At 35.0% G+C, this 18854-nt stretch overlaps 2 protein-coding genes across 2 annotated transcripts; one reads left to right on the forward strand and one right to left on the reverse strand.

The window, feature by feature from the left end:
- Window positions 1-3522: 3522 nt before the first annotated feature.
- On the reverse strand, window positions 3523-5979 carry LOC108224784 (protein NRT1/ PTR FAMILY 2.11). Its single transcript, XM_017399506.2, has 4 exons — window positions 5695-5979; window positions 5376-5593; window positions 4728-5287; window positions 3523-4643 (listed from the first exon to the last, which is right to left on the reverse strand). Exons 1-4 carry the CDS (start codon window positions 5780-5782, stop codon window positions 3737-3739), a joined length of 1773 nt encoding a protein of 590 aa, XP_017254995.1. The 5' UTR covers window positions 5783-5979; the 3' UTR covers window positions 3523-3736.
- A 9370-nt stretch (window positions 5980-15349) lies between these two features.
- LOC108227239 ((-)-isopiperitenol/(-)-carveol dehydrogenase, mitochondrial) lies at window positions 15350-16323 on the forward strand. The gene has a single exon (XM_017402286.2). It carries the CDS (start codon window positions 15425-15427, stop codon window positions 16214-16216), a length of 792 nt encoding a protein of 263 aa, XP_017257775.1. The 5' UTR covers window positions 15350-15424; the 3' UTR covers window positions 16217-16323.
- The last annotated feature ends 2531 nt before the right edge of the window (window positions 16324-18854 follow it).

Consider the following 18854-nt stretch of genomic DNA (forward strand, 5'->3'; position numbering starts at 1 on the left):
CAATATTTCAAATTAATTATTTTGCAGGGAAGAATTTTCTAAGTGAACGTGTTTTCAAGTATTATTTAATATTTTAATATACTTGCTGATTGAAAGTTTTGTAGGATGTAGATAATGCGCAAGGAAAAGGACTAGGATATTTACAAGATGTGTCTTTCCCTAACAAAGTTCTTTGAGATTTTCGAGAAGCACGCCTCCCCTTGACAGGGCGCGCCCCAAGGTAAATATTCTTTTTGATGTTTGTATATGATTTGTTGTGGACTGTATCCCTTGCAGGAAGGATGTATGGTAGAAGGCGCGCTTCATCTTCATCTAAGACGCGGTAGAATTGTAGAAGGCACGCTCGTCTCCTTCCGCCTCGGCTTCCGCGGCCTCTCCTTCATCCTTGGCTTCCGCGGCCTCATCTCTCCTTCATCCTCGGCTTCCGCGGCCTCATCTCTCCTTCATCTTCGGCTTCCGCGGCCTCATCTTCATCAACTCAGTCTTGGCTTCCGCGGCCTCTCCATCAGCCTCGGCTTCCGCAGCCTCATCTTCATCAACTCTGTCTTGGCTTCCGCGGCCTCTCCATCAGCCTCGGCTTCCGCGGCCTCATCTTCATCAACTCAGCCTCGGCTTCCGCGGCCTCTTCCTCAGCAACTTCGTCATTGTCCCTATCAAGCAAACACTGCCTTCACCTCCGTTAGGCAGAATCATCGTCATCTTCAAACAACTTCTTCAACATCGGCTTCAGAGAAAATTTCTTGAACATATGGCGCGCCTAGTTAAAGAACGTCAACATCTTCTGCATCAACAAAGAACAACCAAGATAGGACATCTCAGGGGATGAAGGACATCAAGATCTCGTCGACATCTTCAATGCCACCAAGATCTGGGGGGTAGTTGTTATACGCAAAAATCACCATGAAGACCCGGCCCATAAAAGAAGACTATGATGGGCTCAAGAGTGGACCAAGCCCAAGCTAGCCATGTCAGTTAGAAGAGACCACTTCAAGAAGATTGCGCGCCTTATCTTCAGGGCGCGTCAAGTTGAAGCTTACAGAGAAAGATCGTCATTTGAAGGGCAGAAGGGGACATATTTTACCTAGGGGGACGCCCTTGGGTGTGTATAGATCCTACTGTTGATTTGTCGAAGACTCTACCTTGTAGTCTGAGGAGTTGCCCTCCTTGGGAGATAGAGAATGAAGATTAGAGGAGGCCTTGCTCTGTAGTCTGGCGAGTTGTCCTTGTCGGGGAGCTTGTGGAACCTTCTCGAAGATACACCCTGGAAGGCTCTATCTCTGTAGTCTGGCGGGTTGTCCCTGTCGGGGAGTAGAGAAGCGTCCTTGCATTTGGGGTAAGTCTTGGGTGCTCGAGAGTCTACAAGACCCAAGACTAGGCCTCATCGTATTGGGCCCCTTTCAGGAGGAAGATAGCAGAAGGGGAAGCCTAATCCTATTAGGTTTAGGTTTCCTAAGGAGAAAAGAACTACGTACTGGCTTGATCCCCTATAAATATAGGGGTACGTAGGCAAGTTAGGGGGACACGAGTTGGGAGCACCTGGAGGCAACTCGAAACCCTAATCTCAGCCACCCCTAAAATTTCATCACCACCGCTTAGCCACCATCATAGATCTTGATTCCGGCCACGAACCTCAAATTTTGTTAACTACCAAATTCCTCCGTTAACACACTCGAAACATTACTGCAGGAAGATTGACACACTATATACAGTGGATACCATGCAAACTCTGTATGGCAGGCAAGATTGTGAAAGAAAAGATGTTAACGACACAATCGATAATCATGCACAAAAATAAGATGTGAAATTAGTGATGAATAAGATAAGGTAGCCAAAGTCTACACTAACCATCTGTGAATCTGTGATAGGTGATTGTGCTAGTAATTCTATGTTTACTTCTCAAATGCCAGGGCTTTTAAAATAATTAAAAAGTAGGTGTCAGAGCACGATCGGATAGCCCAGTGGTTAAGGGTTTATCCTCTGTCGTCCCAGGTCATGGGTTCGACTCTGGCTCCCCGAGAATATCTTCGAACAGATACTCACTTTATAAGGCTATAAGCCATATTAGTCAAAAAAAGTAGGTGTCATATTATTTGTTTGTTTGGTTGAGATTTTTAAAATATCTTGTATGTTAATTTATAAATTAGAATTTAAGAAGATGAAAATTCTAATTTTTTAAATATTTTTAATTAAGATTACTTTTCCTATAACTAAATTCTCACCTGTAAACAATATACATTTTTTTAAAATTAAATGAAATGAATTCATATTATTAATCACTTTATTATGAATAAAAGTAAATCCTTGCACGTGTACGTATGCATTTAAGCATTAAGCCATATTAGTCAAAAAAAGTAGGTGTCATATTATTTGTTTGTTTGGTTGAGATTTTTAAATCGAGATTAAATAATTTATTTGTATTATTTGTATAAATATCTTGTATGTTAATTTATAAATTAGAATTTAAGAAGATGAAAATTCTAATTTTTTAAATATTTTTAATTAAGATTACTTTTCCTATAACTAAATTCTCACCTGTAAACAATATACATTTTTTTAAAATTAAATGAAATGAATTCATATTATTAATCACTTTATTATGAATAAAAGTAAATCCTTGCACGTGTACGTATGCATTTAAGCATGGACGTATCTGGGATTTGCAACCTATGGGGCAACGTATATACTCCCCGCGTCCCTCTCATTATTTTACATTTTTTTCATTACTCGACACGCATTTTAAGATGCATTCCATAACATTTTTTCCGAAATTTTTACTTTTTATATAAAAATTAGATAATAAATATATATTCAGAAGAAGAGTCGAACCCTGACAAATACATTAACACACCAACACCAAAACAATGGGGGCAATCCTTACCTGCTGAAAATTGTATAGTACTGATTAGTAAAAACTAGACGGGGCACGGGGCAAGTCCCCCATTGCCCCCAGTGTAGATACGTCCCTGCATTTAAGCACTATAATTTTATCACATTGTTGTCGAGAATAATTTGTAGAAAATTTTCGGGATCTTCGTTGCTCTTTGACGAGGTTTTTTGTAAGGTAACGACGGTACGAGAAGTTGAGAACCTATCACCTATGTGACTAATTTTAGCTTTATTTCGATCATTTACTGTTTGCAATTGTACTATAAACTAATCATATACTATAAAAGATAGTATGACACGCAAGTCCTTTTCTGGTTGCCAACAAAACAAGACTATGCATGCTATATAGTGCCTGGGATATCCCCGCTATGAGCTACTCCCTCCGTCCCCCTCAATTGTTTACATTGGAGGGGGACACGGAGACCAAGACAATGTATGAAAAATGATAAAGTTAGATGAAAAATGGGTAAAATGGTGGGACCTATCAATATTTAATAATAGATTTGAGATAGTGGAGGAAAGTAGTGGGTGTAATAGTAGTTTTTATTGTTAAATATGAGATAGTGAGGGAAGATAGTGGGTGTAATGATGAGAAAAACTTACTATTTATGGTAATGTAAAGAAATGAGAGGGACATCCCAAAATAGTAACTGTAAACAAATGAGAGGGACAGAGGGAGTATATCTATTCCAATATGAGCACCCGGGCCCACAATCCCACCAAATCTTTCCTTATAATCACACTATTTTACAATGATTCTTTTTATTGGGTGCAGACTTGCTTTTTATAAGTATGAATAAAGTTGCAGCAAATTTCAAAATAAAATCTTATGTGCTTTTCTGCATGTAATTTAAACATGAGCATGAGGCATTTCAGGTTTTATCTTATCCATGGCAACTTCAGAGATAATGTTGTCAGCTGTTCCCTTGTATTTGTACCACTTGGCCACTACTAGAAAGTATCCCAAGTTGAGGACCATCAAGCCTGCAATCAGGTAGTAAAAGTAGTCCAGGTTTCCCTTGTTGAGATCTTCTGCCAACCAGTTCTCTCCTGCTGAGTTTCTGGTTACCCTGTGAACAACTGTTATCAAGGCACTACTTAGGTAACTCGATATCGCGGAGCTGCAGAACAGGAATGATCCTCCAAAGCTTCTCATGTTTTCAGGGAACTGTTTGTAGTAGAATTCAACTAGGCCGATTACAGTAAATGCCTCCGAAAGGCCTACGAGTGCTAATTGAAGGACTAGCCAGTAGGCCGACATGGATGATATCGCGCCTTTCCTTGCTACTGTCCCCAGTGGCTTTGACAATGCCAGAGACCTCCTTTTGTTTTCCACCAGGCCAGAGGCCAGCATTGTGAAAATTGAAATTACAATACCGATGCCTATTTTTTGTAAAATTGTGATTCCGGCTTCTTTTTTGGTTATTTTACGAAGGAATGGCACGAGTAATCTGTCGTACACAGGTATCCAAAGAGTGAGACAGAGCATTTGGAAGACTGAGTAAGATGCTGCAGGAATTTCAAAACTTCCACTGCCAAAACGTCTGTCGGATTGAATGGCTTGGAATACTGCGTAAGTTTGTTGTTGAACCATGGAGACAAAGTAAATTGTCCCTGCAAGCCAAATGGGGAGAACTCGTAAAATGCATTTCACTTCTTCCACTCTTTGCATACTAGAAAGCCTCCACGGATCAACTGCTGCTTTCTCTGAATTGATCTCATCTTCAGGCGTTAGTATCGCTGCTTTATTGAGGAAGCTGAAACAATTAAAACGCTTGTCAGATCGCGCTATTGAAAACAAACAGCAAACATTGTTTAATAGGTAACAAACAAATTATTACCTGAATTGTTCTGTGTAAGGAAGTCTCGAATTGATTGTACTAGATGGAACATGATTAAACATGGATAGCCAGGGTTGTGCTGGTAATTCCAAATTTCTCTTCTTAATTGCTGCCACTATAACTTGTGAAATGCTCGTCAGAGGACTGCCTTCGGGTTTAACTATGACATACATTCGGGTACCAATGAAGAAGAATGCACATGACAGAAACATAAGAAATGTCGGAATGGCTAACCCTATTGCCCAATTTACATCTGCTTGCACATAGACGATGACTGTTATAGATACCATCACAGCAAAGGTAAAGGTGAAATAGTACCAATTAAAGAAACTGTTGATCCCCTTTCTTCCGGAGTCCGTATTTGGATTGAATTGATCAGCTCCAAAGGCCAAGTTACATGGCCTTATCCCACTAGCTCCGATGATTAACAGGCCAAAACTACTCAACAGAACCACCATTTGCCATGATGTCGGTCCTGAGCATGAGCCCTCATCATGTGTTGTACACTCCGGGGGATGAAGCGTTGAAATCGCGGCTGTTAGTGTGAGTACAAGCATCCCCTGACATGTCAAAAACACAAACTCAGTTAAGAATACCACAAAAAAACCAAGAAATCAAATGAGCAGATTTTTTATTTTTTTTACGTACCAAGAAAGACGAAATGGAAGCAAATCCTAGTGTTTTGTATCGTCCAAAATACGTATCACATAGAAAAGCTCCAAGCAAGGTACCGAAATTGCAGGTGCCATTGAAGATATTGATGAGATTTGTCGCGGTGATCGACTTCATGTTGAAGACTGTAGTGAGGTAGACCAAGAGATTTGATGAGGTTCCGATAGTCCCAAGCTTTTCAAATGTCTCATTTCCTGCAAATTATCAGAACATCACCGAAATATTTTACAAAAATAAATCATCAAAACGATCTTTTAAAGCACGAAAATTTGTGGGAAAAGATATATTTATGCACCTATGACAAAGGGCATAGCTTTGACGCCTCTGTAATTCGGCTCTTGTGTGGTAGCATTAGCTTTCTCATCATTCTGCAGAGTTTCCATCTTGCAGTTCTTTCTTGGCCTGCAGTATGGCACTAGTCGGTTTCCTTTTTAATATGGTTGTGGAGATACAAGCATAATAACAAGTAGGTGACGGGAAATAAATGTTGATGATATTAGCACACTCGGAGTTGTTTTGAGCACATTTATACACGAGTGAACGGACAACTACATGGTATCACAAATTTGACCAAGTGCCTAGTGGTTATCTTTAACCATACATTTATCTACTACAACAACAATGACGGTTTTAGATCAGCAGTGATATATTGAGATAGGAGGAGGGCTGTGCATGTTTCGTATGGGATGGTTTTGAAGGTTTAGATTGAATCAAATTAAAATTTTTGAAACCGAACCCAAACCGGATATTATAAAACCAATTCAAATCGAATCATTCTAATTGATTGTGTTGGTTCGGCTTCGGTTTAATATCATTTATTTTTTGAAAGTATGTATTCTTGTTGATGTAAAATATATAATTTTATATGTTATCCTTATTTGTCTATGGTTAAAGATGAAATTTGAATAAACCTTAAAAATAATAATGCGCGTTATCCTTATTTGTTGTAATAAAGAAAACAACTTATTTAACTTAAAGAAGGAAATTATTTATTTAAACATAAAATAAATATTAATTATTAATTGATAGTGAACTATTGATAAATAAAAATGTGGGTAAAGTGGAAATGATTTTCGGATATGCAACCATAATAATGGATGACACTTAAATATTTAAGTCAACTATTTATAAAATATATGAATTAACAGTTCGGTTCGATTATTTCAGTTAGTCTTGGGAGTGAAAATCAAATTCAAAACCGAAAATTTTAATTTTTTATTAATACCAAAATCGAGTTCAATTATTTCAAAATCAAAACTTTTAGACTTGGTCGGCTAGATTGAATTGGTTTCGAATAATTAGCTCAAGCTGCACAGGAGTGTGATACTCCAGCACAAGACGCAAGTTTAGTCCTGTTAACCATATGACCATATCCTACGTCAGTTTGAGAATTTTAGTTACATTTTCATTTTTATTAACTCTGTGACGGCTGATCATTCAAAATTGATTTATGAGGTTCTAAACTTCGCTATGTTTTTCAAATTTATTAATAGATGACTCTTAAATATACGGATTCTATTTTTTAAAAAATTTTATACGCAAATTTCGTTTTATTACTAAGTACATCCCTGTACTCTCAATCGGGAATTGTGAATATTATTCTGCAGAAGAAAAGTACTCCCTCCGTCCCGGTCATTTCTATACAGTTTCTTCTTTGGGACGTCCCATCATTTCTATACATTCCTAAAAAAACAACTTTTAATAATGTAAAACACTATTACACCAACTACTTTCTTCCACTATCTTCATTTTATAATAATATAAACACTATTACACCCACTATCACACATCTATTATTAAATATAAATGGGTCCCGTCACTTTACTCACTTTTCATCTAACTTTACTCATTTTTTACACATTTTCTTGGTCTCCGTGTCCACACCAAATGTATACCACCTATTGGGACGGAGGGAGTAAGGATTTACTGTAATTCATCAATTGTTACATTAAAGTAAACTTGATGCACAATAGTAGTTGCAATTAAGACAAAATCATTGTAATTATTATATCACAAAGGATTTTAATATAAAAAGGTCCTAGAGTGAAGATTTTCCAGATAAGTTAAATATAGATGGATTAATGAAGAATGAAGAAGATACATGCTCAAGCAGCTAAGTAGGATGTAGTCAACGGATTGGTTAAGATATTTCTAAATTTAGTGGAATCCAATAAATATATTGGATGTCATTTCATGTCATCAACTTGTATTTAAGCAAACTACCACACGGTCACATACTCTCATCCATAAACCAACATATTCAGAGAACCCAGATCCATATGGACCAGATCATCTACTCATGCATGCATGTTCACACACAGAAAATATGTCCCTGAAATTAATAATGTTAAAAAGAAAATAGAATACGCAACTTCAGATTTAATGGGATGGGACAAATTATGTAATTACGTACTAATAATATGTTAGAGTCTCCAATTTGATTTGATTTAGTTTAGTTTGTTAGGCCACCATAACAATTAATATAGCATTTCTTTCTTCATCTGATGAACCCTACCAACAGGACAAAACCAGTAGAGTTTAGAGGTGTGTATTACTATATTTGGAAAAATTAAATAATACATCCCGACCTGTTCATATTTTATTGTATATAAGTCCGTAAATAAAAAATTGTTCACTTTGAATGATTAAATTTTTGAAAATTTTAATATAAGTCCTATTGGTTACACTTTAAAGGACATACCTAATTGAGCAATTTTTCTTAGAATATCTCAACTAGAGATTGTCAAAATAGTTGTCAACTTTTACCACATCATCTCATATATATTCTATCTTCTCTCTCATATTGACAATTGACAATTTTAAAAATTGTCAAATGTGATCTCATTCATAAGTGAAAATAATATGTAAAATAGAAAAGTGAGTAGAGTAGATTGAGCAACTATAGTAATTTTGAACAATATTGACATCCTATACTTTATTTTCAGTATTTTTTTGCTACTATTATATGTTTCATTTGGCACGAGTAAAATGAAAGGAAATTTGATTCAGGCCGGGGCGACCATAATCCTCGTCCACGTACGTGAATATGATTCTCCTAAAAATCACCGAGCTAATCGATTTTATTATATCAATGTAATCTTGAAAATGTGATAAATAATTATAGGATAATGATATTTCCAGCAATGTTGAATTCTCCATCCCCTTTCATCTGCATTAATCATACATTTTTGATACAAACTCTTGTAAATTGCTCTAGATATTAAAAAATTGATCTGGATATAACATTTCCCTAATTATAATATTTTTAAAATAATAAATAAATTTTAATATATTAATATAGATATATTATTTTATTATATTTGGTTTATGTTTTTATATTAATATCTGGTTATCGATGACCGATTAAATATCCGAAGTTGTTTTTATTGAATAGGTTTATTTCACTCTTGTAGTTGTAAGTTTCTTTAATACAAATTAATGACATATTTGAAAGATATTTATAGTTGTTTATATATCATTTTTTCGTGAATCTGAAAAAGGATAATAAACAATTCGAGTATGACCATAAAATTTAGGGAAATTCTTAATGGTACCACTGTAGATTTGGTTTTCCAAGTGATACCATCCACTATTTTGGTCTTCCAGACGATAATACCGAACTAGTGACTTCTTCTAAATTATAACATTTCGTTAGGCGGCTGTTAATCAAACGTTTAATACCGACATAAATCTAGCTGATTACCAACAGACTACCATTCAGCTTCACATCTTCTTCCCGTATCTCCGATTGCTAATCAAACAACTCAACTTAACACAAAACATATATGGAACGTACACAATCAATATATACGCGGGCCATATTCGAATACAGATATATAGTTTCCAACCCGCATGATTCATTACTCGCAATCAAACTCTGCTAAATCAATTGAAATCGATATTGAACTCTCAAACGTTGCTTCTTTTTTTTTTTTCAGCCGCCCCTTTTTCTTTTGCTAGTATAAAACCAACACCTTTTTTTTCTTCACCTGAGCAGCCATGGCTGCTGCCGCAGTTGTTTGAAACGCTGCCACACCGTTGCCAAGCTCCAACACCACCGTTGATTACCAACCTGATGTCTCTTCCTCATCCAAGCAACCGCGTTGCCGCGACACCACGACCCAGCCACCCTCTCTGAAACCCCAACTGTCTCTCAGTCCCTACCTCCATCTCCTTTATCTCTCTCGAGTCACCATCCTCTCTCTACGGCAGCCTCGACTCAACCATTCCCCCTACAATTCTTCCCACCGAACTCTAATTCCCTCAATCCCCAATTCGTATGTGCTGATGTTATACTCTCTACCCCCTCAATCCAATACCGTAATACTCTAGTTTGTTTGAACCCGACTAATAAGCATGTTAAATGTTTTTTTTATAGTATTTAATCTAATTTTTATTTTATTTAAATTGTAATCAAATAACGTTTGATTAACCGTCGTCTAACGGAATTTTATAATTGGGAAGAAGTCAATAATTCAGTGTTAGTGTTTGGAAGACGAAAATATGGATGGTACCACCTGGAAAAACCAAATCTACACTGGTACCATTAGGAATTTTCCTCCTTTATTTCATTCTCATCGGTCAATTGATTTCAATTAAATATACTCCCTCTGTCCCTCTCATTTGTTTACAGTTACTATTTTGAGACGTCCCTCTCATTTCTTTACGTTATTATAAATAGTAAGTTTTTCCCATCATTACACCAACTATCTTCCCCCACTATCTCATATTTAACAATAAAAACTACTATTACACCCACTACTTTCCTCCACTATCTCAAATCTATTATTAAATATTGATAGGTCCCACCACTTTACCCACTTTTCATCTAACTTTACTCCTTTTTTATACATTATCTTGGTATCCGTGTCCCCCTCCAATGTAAACAATTGAGGGGGACGGAGGGAGTAAGTTTAAAAAAATAATCGATTCTGTTAACTATTACTCCCTCTGTCCCATTTGATTCTATACGTTTCTTTGTTAACTGCTCGACACGCATTTCAATGCTCTTATAAAATATAGTTCCGTAACTTATTTTTGAGATTTTTTTTTTCTGTATAAAAATATAACATCCAAACTTTAATTCAGAAAAGAAAAATATTAAAAATAAATTACACAACTACATTTTGCAGGAGCATTAAAGTCCGTGCCGCGTCCCCGTCCCCCAATGTATACAACTCAGGGGGACGGAGGGAGTATATATTATATTACCGCTAGAATGATTAGAGAATAGAGCATAACATAATCAAATTTCCAGTTCCAGCTATGCAAAAATAATCAACATGCAACATGTTCTACGTTATGCAGGTATATGTCGTTGTGATTTGTGGGCGATCGTGTGTGTTAATCAAAAAGTCTGACTTTAAATGTTTGAATATGGTGAGAGCGAAAGATGATATGGGCGAATTGTATAAAGTAATAAAGATGAAAATCGTTTTGGACCTGTCACAACAAACTTCGCAATCGACGCACTATCATTTACTAGTCAAGTAGCCATCGTCCACTCCTAACAATATTTTTTAGGTTTTGTATTAAGTAGGTCCAAAAAGATACTCTCACAAATATATTTTATATATATGGATAAATATATAGTAAAATATATATGACATCGTTTGAGTTATAATTTCTTGTTACTTTTATTTATTTAATTAACTTTATTCTTTGATCGAGAATAATACTTTTTTATTAGTAAAAGTAGAATTTGATCATAATTTTACTGGTGTTTGCATAAATCTTCAAATTTAATAGTCAAATAAACTAGATCTGATTAATTTTTAAAAGTAAATCATTCTTGTATCACCGGGGCAAGCGAAACCGAATCACATTATTTCGGTTCGGTTTTTTTTTCCTCCAAAATTTTGGTTAATTTGATTTTTTGGATTGAACCGAAAAAATATCAGTTTAGTTCGGTTTTTACTTTCGTTTTAAGCCGAAATAACCGTATTTTTAATTCATATAAATAAATATATGTTATATACATTATTTATGAGTATACTTTATATACTTTGTTTTAAGCACACTGTTTTTGTTGCTTATTTTGACCAACTGAATCATCTGCCTTATATCATCTGTGAGTTGCATTATATCAGCAGATTCCTTCATACAACAACATACAGGCTACAGCCTACAGCTATGGTCCAAAAAATTACTAGCTTATATTTACTTAGGAGTTACTGCTTGCCATATTGCTCGGCTGCACGCCTGCACTGTTATTGATTTGTTCTCCATTTGTTTGATTCCGTCTGGAAGCTGCAGTGTGTTGACCTCCAACATTTGCATTGCCTGCTCTAGATTCAGCAGAATCACCATCGGAATCAAAGTGAATCGTGCAGCTTGATAGACTAAGATTTATAGTTACAATACAAGATTTTCGGCTTTCCTAAAACCGAAACCGAACTGAACCGTAAGATTTATATTACCCTGCTGCCTTGTATTATAATTTATGGTGGCTGTACAATTATTATTGTGATAGTAACACATTGACTACCAAAAAAATCCATGAGGAGGAGAGTGTTGGCATTTAGCTCAATTCCAGGATTATAGAGTAATAGAGAGTTAAAGGAGTCATTGCTTTGCAAATTCAATTATTTTGGTAAACAGAGGAATCACGTGGGATTGATTTTTTAGTCCCTCCGTTTGCTGTCTATTTTGAATTTTCCTTTCCTGATAAAATTGATCACAATAGTTAAAAACTATTTTTATATTTATTAAATTTTAAATTTAATTAGTATATATGTTTAATAATTATTAAAATTATATTAGTTTAAATCACAATCTGAGAAAATTGAACACTTGAAAGCAGAAGTGATAAATTGAAATGGAAGTAGTTGAATCACATTCTTATTTTAATTAGATAAAAAGTAATATCCTTTTATCTAGATACCGAAAAGTATAATATAATACTCATCCTCTTTTTTTCTCAAAAGAGTATGCTTAGATAATTAGATAAATAAATACACTGACTTGTCTTAATTTTTAGAAATAAATTATTTATTTTTAATTACATAGAAGTCGATCTGACAGTCAGAAGAGAGTTTGTGGTACTTGTGTGATCTTACCAACCCGGACTTCAGTATCGAAAGTGAATTAGATAGCTGAATCATCGTGTTCATGTTGTTCAGCATATTTCTCCTTAATTACTGATCATTATGGATATTTAATCATTGACAACATCTGATCAATACATCAACTTACTTCTTTTTTTTTAGAAATAAGTTACTTATTTTTTTAAACAGTAGGTAGATAATTTTTTTTGCCTCTTGTATTTATCTCAAAAGAGTATATTCCACGTAATCGCTAACCTATGCATATTTGATTCTTGTATTTATCTCAAAAGAGTATATTCCACGTAGTCGCTAGCCTATGCATATTTGATAATTAAGCATTATAAAGCTACAGTTAGCAGCCTTGGCTGTAGGTGCACAAAACATGTAGCATAAGTTGACAATAGCTTTCAGCCAAACTAAGCCTTATGAAATAACACATGAGTGAAAGCTAAGCATGAGTTGTATTCTGTAGTAGTGGTGTAGGTTTGTCCTATAAATAGAGATAGCAAAACAGTATTGTAACAACTTTTCTATTAGACAATATACACAGTTTATTTTCTTGTTTCTCAAGCTCTAATGGTGACATAAACAAGGTCTTGTTCATAAGCATGCACTTGTAGGATCAATACATCTGCTTATTTTTTTTTTCATTAACAAGTCAATTATCATTTTAAAAAAGGTATATAGAGATGTTTTTTCATTCTTTAATGGAACTCGACTGATATGAGAGTCAGAAGGGAGTTTGGGATACTTGTAAGATCCTGACCAGACGGACTTTTCATCTTGGAGCCTAATTGTTGCTCAACTTGTTGAACATATTCTTCCTTTTTTGGATAATTCTTCCTCAACGAGGAAGGACGTGGTGCAAAGGAAGTAGCCTTAGCCTTTGTCTACACGATCATTTCGCTGACATCTCGTATTCATGCCCCTCTTTTGGTGCGGCTCATGGATGCAGTTGTAGATTTGCAATGCAAATAAGAAGAAATATTAAACACATATCAAATACTTTATATATTTTTTTATTAAAAAAATATCAAGTAAATGTGACATTTTTCTTATAATAACTCTTTATTTTTTTCACTTAAGACGGGCCAAATATGCCCGATCACAAATATAGAGAGAATGGAGAGCAAGTATGTCGCGTGCCTATTAAATATCAAATAGTAAATCTAACAAGACCTAAGGTAAGTCATATTCATTGACAAAAAGTGGCAAACATGTTTATAACTAGTTATTCTCGATTCAATCCAACTAAACAACTAACACCAAGATATGATTAAGCTAATATTATATTAATACAAATAATATCTCGAAAACAATTAATTAAAAATATTTATGAACAAGTAATATGAATTAATGCAATTATGATTTTCTACCCCAATTAATCAGATATGTTACTCACGAGGAAAGATGTGTCCTATAAACTACGAATAACCTTTTTCAAGTATTAATGACTTTTCTAAAATATAATTAAACCTATTATCATGATATCATACAATTTAGAAACATTAAAAACATCACACTGACTTCTTAACAATAAGTTCAACTTATTTTCATGGTTTCATGTTCTTACTTGATAAATCAAAACCATCAAAGTCCAACTTTAGTTGATAAATAAATATCAAAATTTTAACACGTCCATCAGTTTTTAATCGCATAACGAGTAAATTGACTATTTGTCTGTTCCGCGATTTTTATTAGCTAGACGACCGAAATGAGCATTTTACTCATTCAACGATTAAAAAGATTAGACGTATATCCGTCCAGCAATTAAAAACCGCTGAACATGTAAGAAAAATATTACAAACAAGAAGCTAGATATTTCATTAAACGATCAAAAGAGGTGTGTGCGGAGTTCCCAGCATGTGAGCCTGTGAGGGCCGGGATAAGGGGTCTTTGTAAACTGATAAATGTGTAAGTTCGTAATTCACTTCAATTTACTGATGATGACTGATGAGCAATGTATAGTTTTATCATCTTCTTCTACAATTCTAGATGGCATCAGAGCATAATGCATATAAATTTATATATTATTGTTAATACATGTGAATGGATTAATTTGGAGAGGGTAATAAAATGCACCTTGAACGGACCGGAACCGAGGTGCTGGACGGTGTCGGTGAGATGCGGCGCAGTTTCGGAGACGAGGGCAGCTGTGTCCTTGTTTTACTAGGCAGAGTGTCAGGGACATGAGAACGTTATATTATTTACCAACCAAATGACATGTGATATACAGTTTCAAATCTTTTGGATTTATTTATTGGTCCAGTAACAAACAAACAATAATTGATCGCTTTTATTAAAATCTTTGTTCTGTCTGTGACATCCTCATATGAATTATGTAGGTGATCTTTATGCCTTTCTCAAGCGTAACGATAGCAACGTCACGTCTCCGATTGTTATTAATTACTGATAAGGTTTATTCGCTAAAGATTCCACAAAAATTGTTTTGAATTATTTAATTATTTATGTAAAACCAAGAAGAATTTTATTAATTTCTATGAATTTTGATAAAGATTAAAATAAATTTTGAAATGTCCAACAAAAATTTTGATTTACCCTTAAAACTACTAGAATATTCCATCAGAATTTTAATTTACAACATATTTTGAAAGTTTCACTATATTGGAAATTGACGATTTTTTAAATTTTATAAAGAATTAATTAGTAAAATTTGACAAGCAAATCAAGTCTACGAAATTTCTATAAAGTTGTTAATAACTATTTTGTCTGTCTCAATTTTTTATATTGAGAATTTAACAGTTCGGCACACATCTCAAACTTTATTTTATGATTCCATAATTCATTTCGAACTTTTTTAGTGATAAAAATCTGCTAAAATCCAATTTTATAGTATCTGCCAATCTTTATCTCCACATTCTTTATCTGCACACTCAAAGCCTGCGAGTCTCCCGACTCCCGAGTATATTATAACATTAGATACCGCTCGTAAAATCTCTCATTTAACGATAACCATCCATGGCAACACCCCCAGCTTCTCTCCCACTCAATAAACTACAAGACAAAGTCGCCATCATCACCGGCGGCGCGAGCGGCATTGGCGAGGCCACGGCTCACTTATTCGCCGAACACGGCGCACGCGCCATCGTCATCGCTGACATCCAAGACGAACTAGGCCAAACCGTCGCGAACTCAATCGGGCCCCACAAATGCAAATACTTCCACTGCGACGTCAGCGACGAAGCCCAAGTCCAGGCCCTGGTGGACTTCACGGCCCACACATTCGGCCCCCTCGACATCATGTTCAGCAACGCGGGAATCGTGAGTCACTCGGACCAGGACGTGCTCAGCCTCGACATGCCGCAGCTCGACCGCGTCTTCGCCGTCAATGTGCGCGGCATGGCGGCGTGCGTAAAGCACGCCGCGCGCGCGATGGTGGCGAGCCGAGTCAAGGGGAAGATTGTGTGCACCGCAAGTATCGCGGGGAAAACAGGGGGGAAAAAGAGGACTGATTACTTCATGTCCAAGCATGCGGTGGTGGCGCTGGTGAAATCGGCGAGTAAGCAGCTCGGGGAGTTCGGGATCAGGGTGAATTGTGTCTCGCCTTATGCGATCGCGACTCCGTTGATGACGAAGCTGTATAACAAGGGGAAGGAGGAGGTGGAGAAGATATACCAGCCGTTTACGAGCTTGAAAGAGGAGGCGCTCAAGGTCGCGGATATTGCGAATGCGGTTTTGTTCTTGGTCTCGGATGATTCGGCTTTTGTTACCGGTCATGACCTTATTGTTGATGGTGGATTCAGCACCTAGCTGAATTGTGTGTTGATTTGAGTAATAAATTGTTTGTGGGATTTATTTTAGTTGTGTAATTGATAATTGAAAGTGAAAAGTAATAAAATTTGGCATGTGGTTGGGTATTTTCAGGACTGATTGTTTGTGAATAGAGCCAAGGTTGATGTGTGATATGTGGAGGGTGATGTTAAAATCGGGCTTAAACTATTAGGCTTGATGGAACAGGCGGATCAGGAGTCAATTCATTGCAGATTACAATTCACAAGATAGCAGAAGTTTCACGTGTTCATAGTTTGAACACCTAACGTTTATTTTAGAAAATATGATATTGTTAGATGAATTCTTCCGAAGTGTGATAATTTTGTTTCAGACGCGGAATGAGAAGAAAGAAATGTATGCATGACAGTAAGCCCAAGTGCCCAACTCGTTACAAGTTTAAAAATTGGTTTCAACTAATAAAGAACTAAATTTGGAATTCAGTACTTGCTTTGATCAGCCACGAGATGGGGATGAAGATGACCCGAAAAACTCAAGTCAGATATTATCAGATTCGAGATTGTACTTCACTGTATTTCACTTCGAGTTTAACTAAAATTTGAGTTTTAAAATTGACAAATTTGATGTGGTGGATATCCGGTTGAAAGTTAAATTAATTTTTGATATACTTACAAAAATCTTGAATATGAATTTAGTTTGAATTTGACACAATTAAATACTCAATATATATGTGTATGTGTCTATCATAAATTTGACTAAGCAAATCATTTAATTTTGATGTTCGATAAATATTTGATTAAATTAACAATTAATTAATATTGAAAAATTTATTTGGAGTTCTTATAATTAGAAATTTGACATGTGTAGTGTATATTTAAAATACAAAAAATTATGTAAACAATTTTCACAAAACATCCGATACAAATTACTAGTTAAAATAGTTATTTGGATCGAGTTCTTATAATTAGAATACATATTAATATTAAAAAATTTATTTGGAGTTCTTATAATTAGAAATTTGACATGTGTATATTTAAAATACAAAAATTTATGTAAACAATTTTTCACAAAACATCCAATACAAATTACTAGTTAAAATAGTTATTTCAATCCGTTTGTTAAAATATTTAATTTAATCTGCTACAAGCATGCAGCTAATTAACCTTGCTTATCAAACATGACCATAGAAAAATATTGAATATTCACGTAGTATAAACCAAATTTTGATTACGCTCCAAGAGCTAGCAAAGCTGAACAAACTGAATTCGAATAGTTAGAGGTTGAGAATTCAACTTGGATTATTGTTAAAACGAATTCAAATACTACTAGTAATAACATAGGTCTGACTTGTTGACGCAGTGTTTTACAGATTTTAGTGATGTGTGTAATAATCAGACGACGAAGCGGAAGCAAGGACTTGTTTGGGGAACAATTATGGTAGAAGAACTAACAAGTATCAAGACTGAAATGATTATTAGCATCACAAAACACGCAAAAACATTCAGCTTAGATGTTTAAAACTAATCGTAATACATTGACATAGTTCTCTCGAGTCTCGGCTATTATATATCCATGTCTGCACAGATAAAATGGATCATAAATTCCTCAAGTCCAGTACAGACAGATCCAAGCACTTGAAGTCTCATACCACTTGATGTCTGAAAATAGGGTGCATAGACATAAATATACGGTACTCCCTTTGTTTCTATTTACTTTTCTTGTTTAATATGTCGGCACTGTTCATAACATGAGATAAATTAATAATTTACATCTAATTTATAAGACAAAATATAATCATGAGTGTTCTTGTTGAATTCGTATTTATTAGTACTTTACTACAGTGAAGTTTTTATATTTAATATTTATACCAAATTAAAGATATTAACACTTAAAAATGTGTGTTGACAAACGTGCCGAAGGCAAACAGGAAATGTATTAAGAGACGGAAGGAGTATTATTTTTTCAACATCAGATAATTCGATAAGTATGATCTGAATTTTATGTGTATACCATATTGTTCAAATTAAATAGCAGAAAACACATCTATTTCATTACAGCCTTTCAGCCATCTGAATTGAGGCAAGAATATATGGTAGCATAAATCAAACTCGAAAACAAAAAATATGAAAATGTGCCTGTTGTACACATGACACTAAATTTTGCACACAATTTTTGACACAATTACTCAGCCATGGAATGCATCGTGGTTGTGGCAACAGAGTAATTGTGTAAAATATGTGAGTTCATGGAACGACCCCCATTATATAAAGTATTAAGTTGAACGTCAGATCTCAACAAATAAGTACAGTATATTCATGTATGAACATGTATGAACAGCGCTTACAGCACCATATGGCCGGATTCCGGAACCTATACATCTAAAGAACTTTGATCTTGAAAATTTTTCTGACTGGAATTGCTTTCCATGTAGGTCCTTTAATTAAAAATGCCAGAATTTTAACTGGAGAAAAAGAAACCAAAAAGTAGACGGGACTCTATATCACTTCTTAAACTCTACAATAGTCGATTAAAATTGCATGATTAAAGGGAAAATAGATTTTTTTGTCATCCAACTTATTATGTTTTTAGAAACTTACCGCTCAACTAATTTTTTTTTCTTTTTTGTCACCGATGTTAGGTTCGGATCTTTTTTTTGCCA

The sequence above is a fragment of the Daucus carota genome, chromosome 6 (assembly GCF_001625215.2).
Source record: "Daucus carota subsp. sativus chromosome 6, DH1 v3.0, whole genome shotgun sequence".
In the NCBI taxonomy this organism is placed as follows: Eukaryota; Viridiplantae; Streptophyta; class Magnoliopsida; order Apiales; family Apiaceae; genus Daucus; species Daucus carota.

What these genes read in the sequence shown, in the direction of transcription:
- LOC108224784 (XM_017399506.2), bottom strand. Translation starts at nt 5,782, where the DNA reads ATGGAAACTCTGCAGAATGATGAGAAAGCTAATGCTACCACACAAGAG. An exon ending in AGCTATGCCCTTTGTCATAG is followed by an intron (nt 5,594 to 5,694) that starts GTGCATAAATAT and finishes GATAATTTGCAG; the next exon opens with GAAATGAGACATTTGAAAAG. An exon ending in CCTTACACAGAACAATTCAG is followed by an intron (nt 4,644 to 4,727) that starts GTAATAATTTGT and finishes TAATTGTTTCAG; the next exon opens with CTTCCTCAATAAAGCAGCGA.
- LOC108227239 (XM_017402286.2), top strand. Translation starts at nt 15,425, where the DNA reads ATGGCAACACCCCCAGCTTCTCTCCCACTCAATAAACTACAAGACAAA.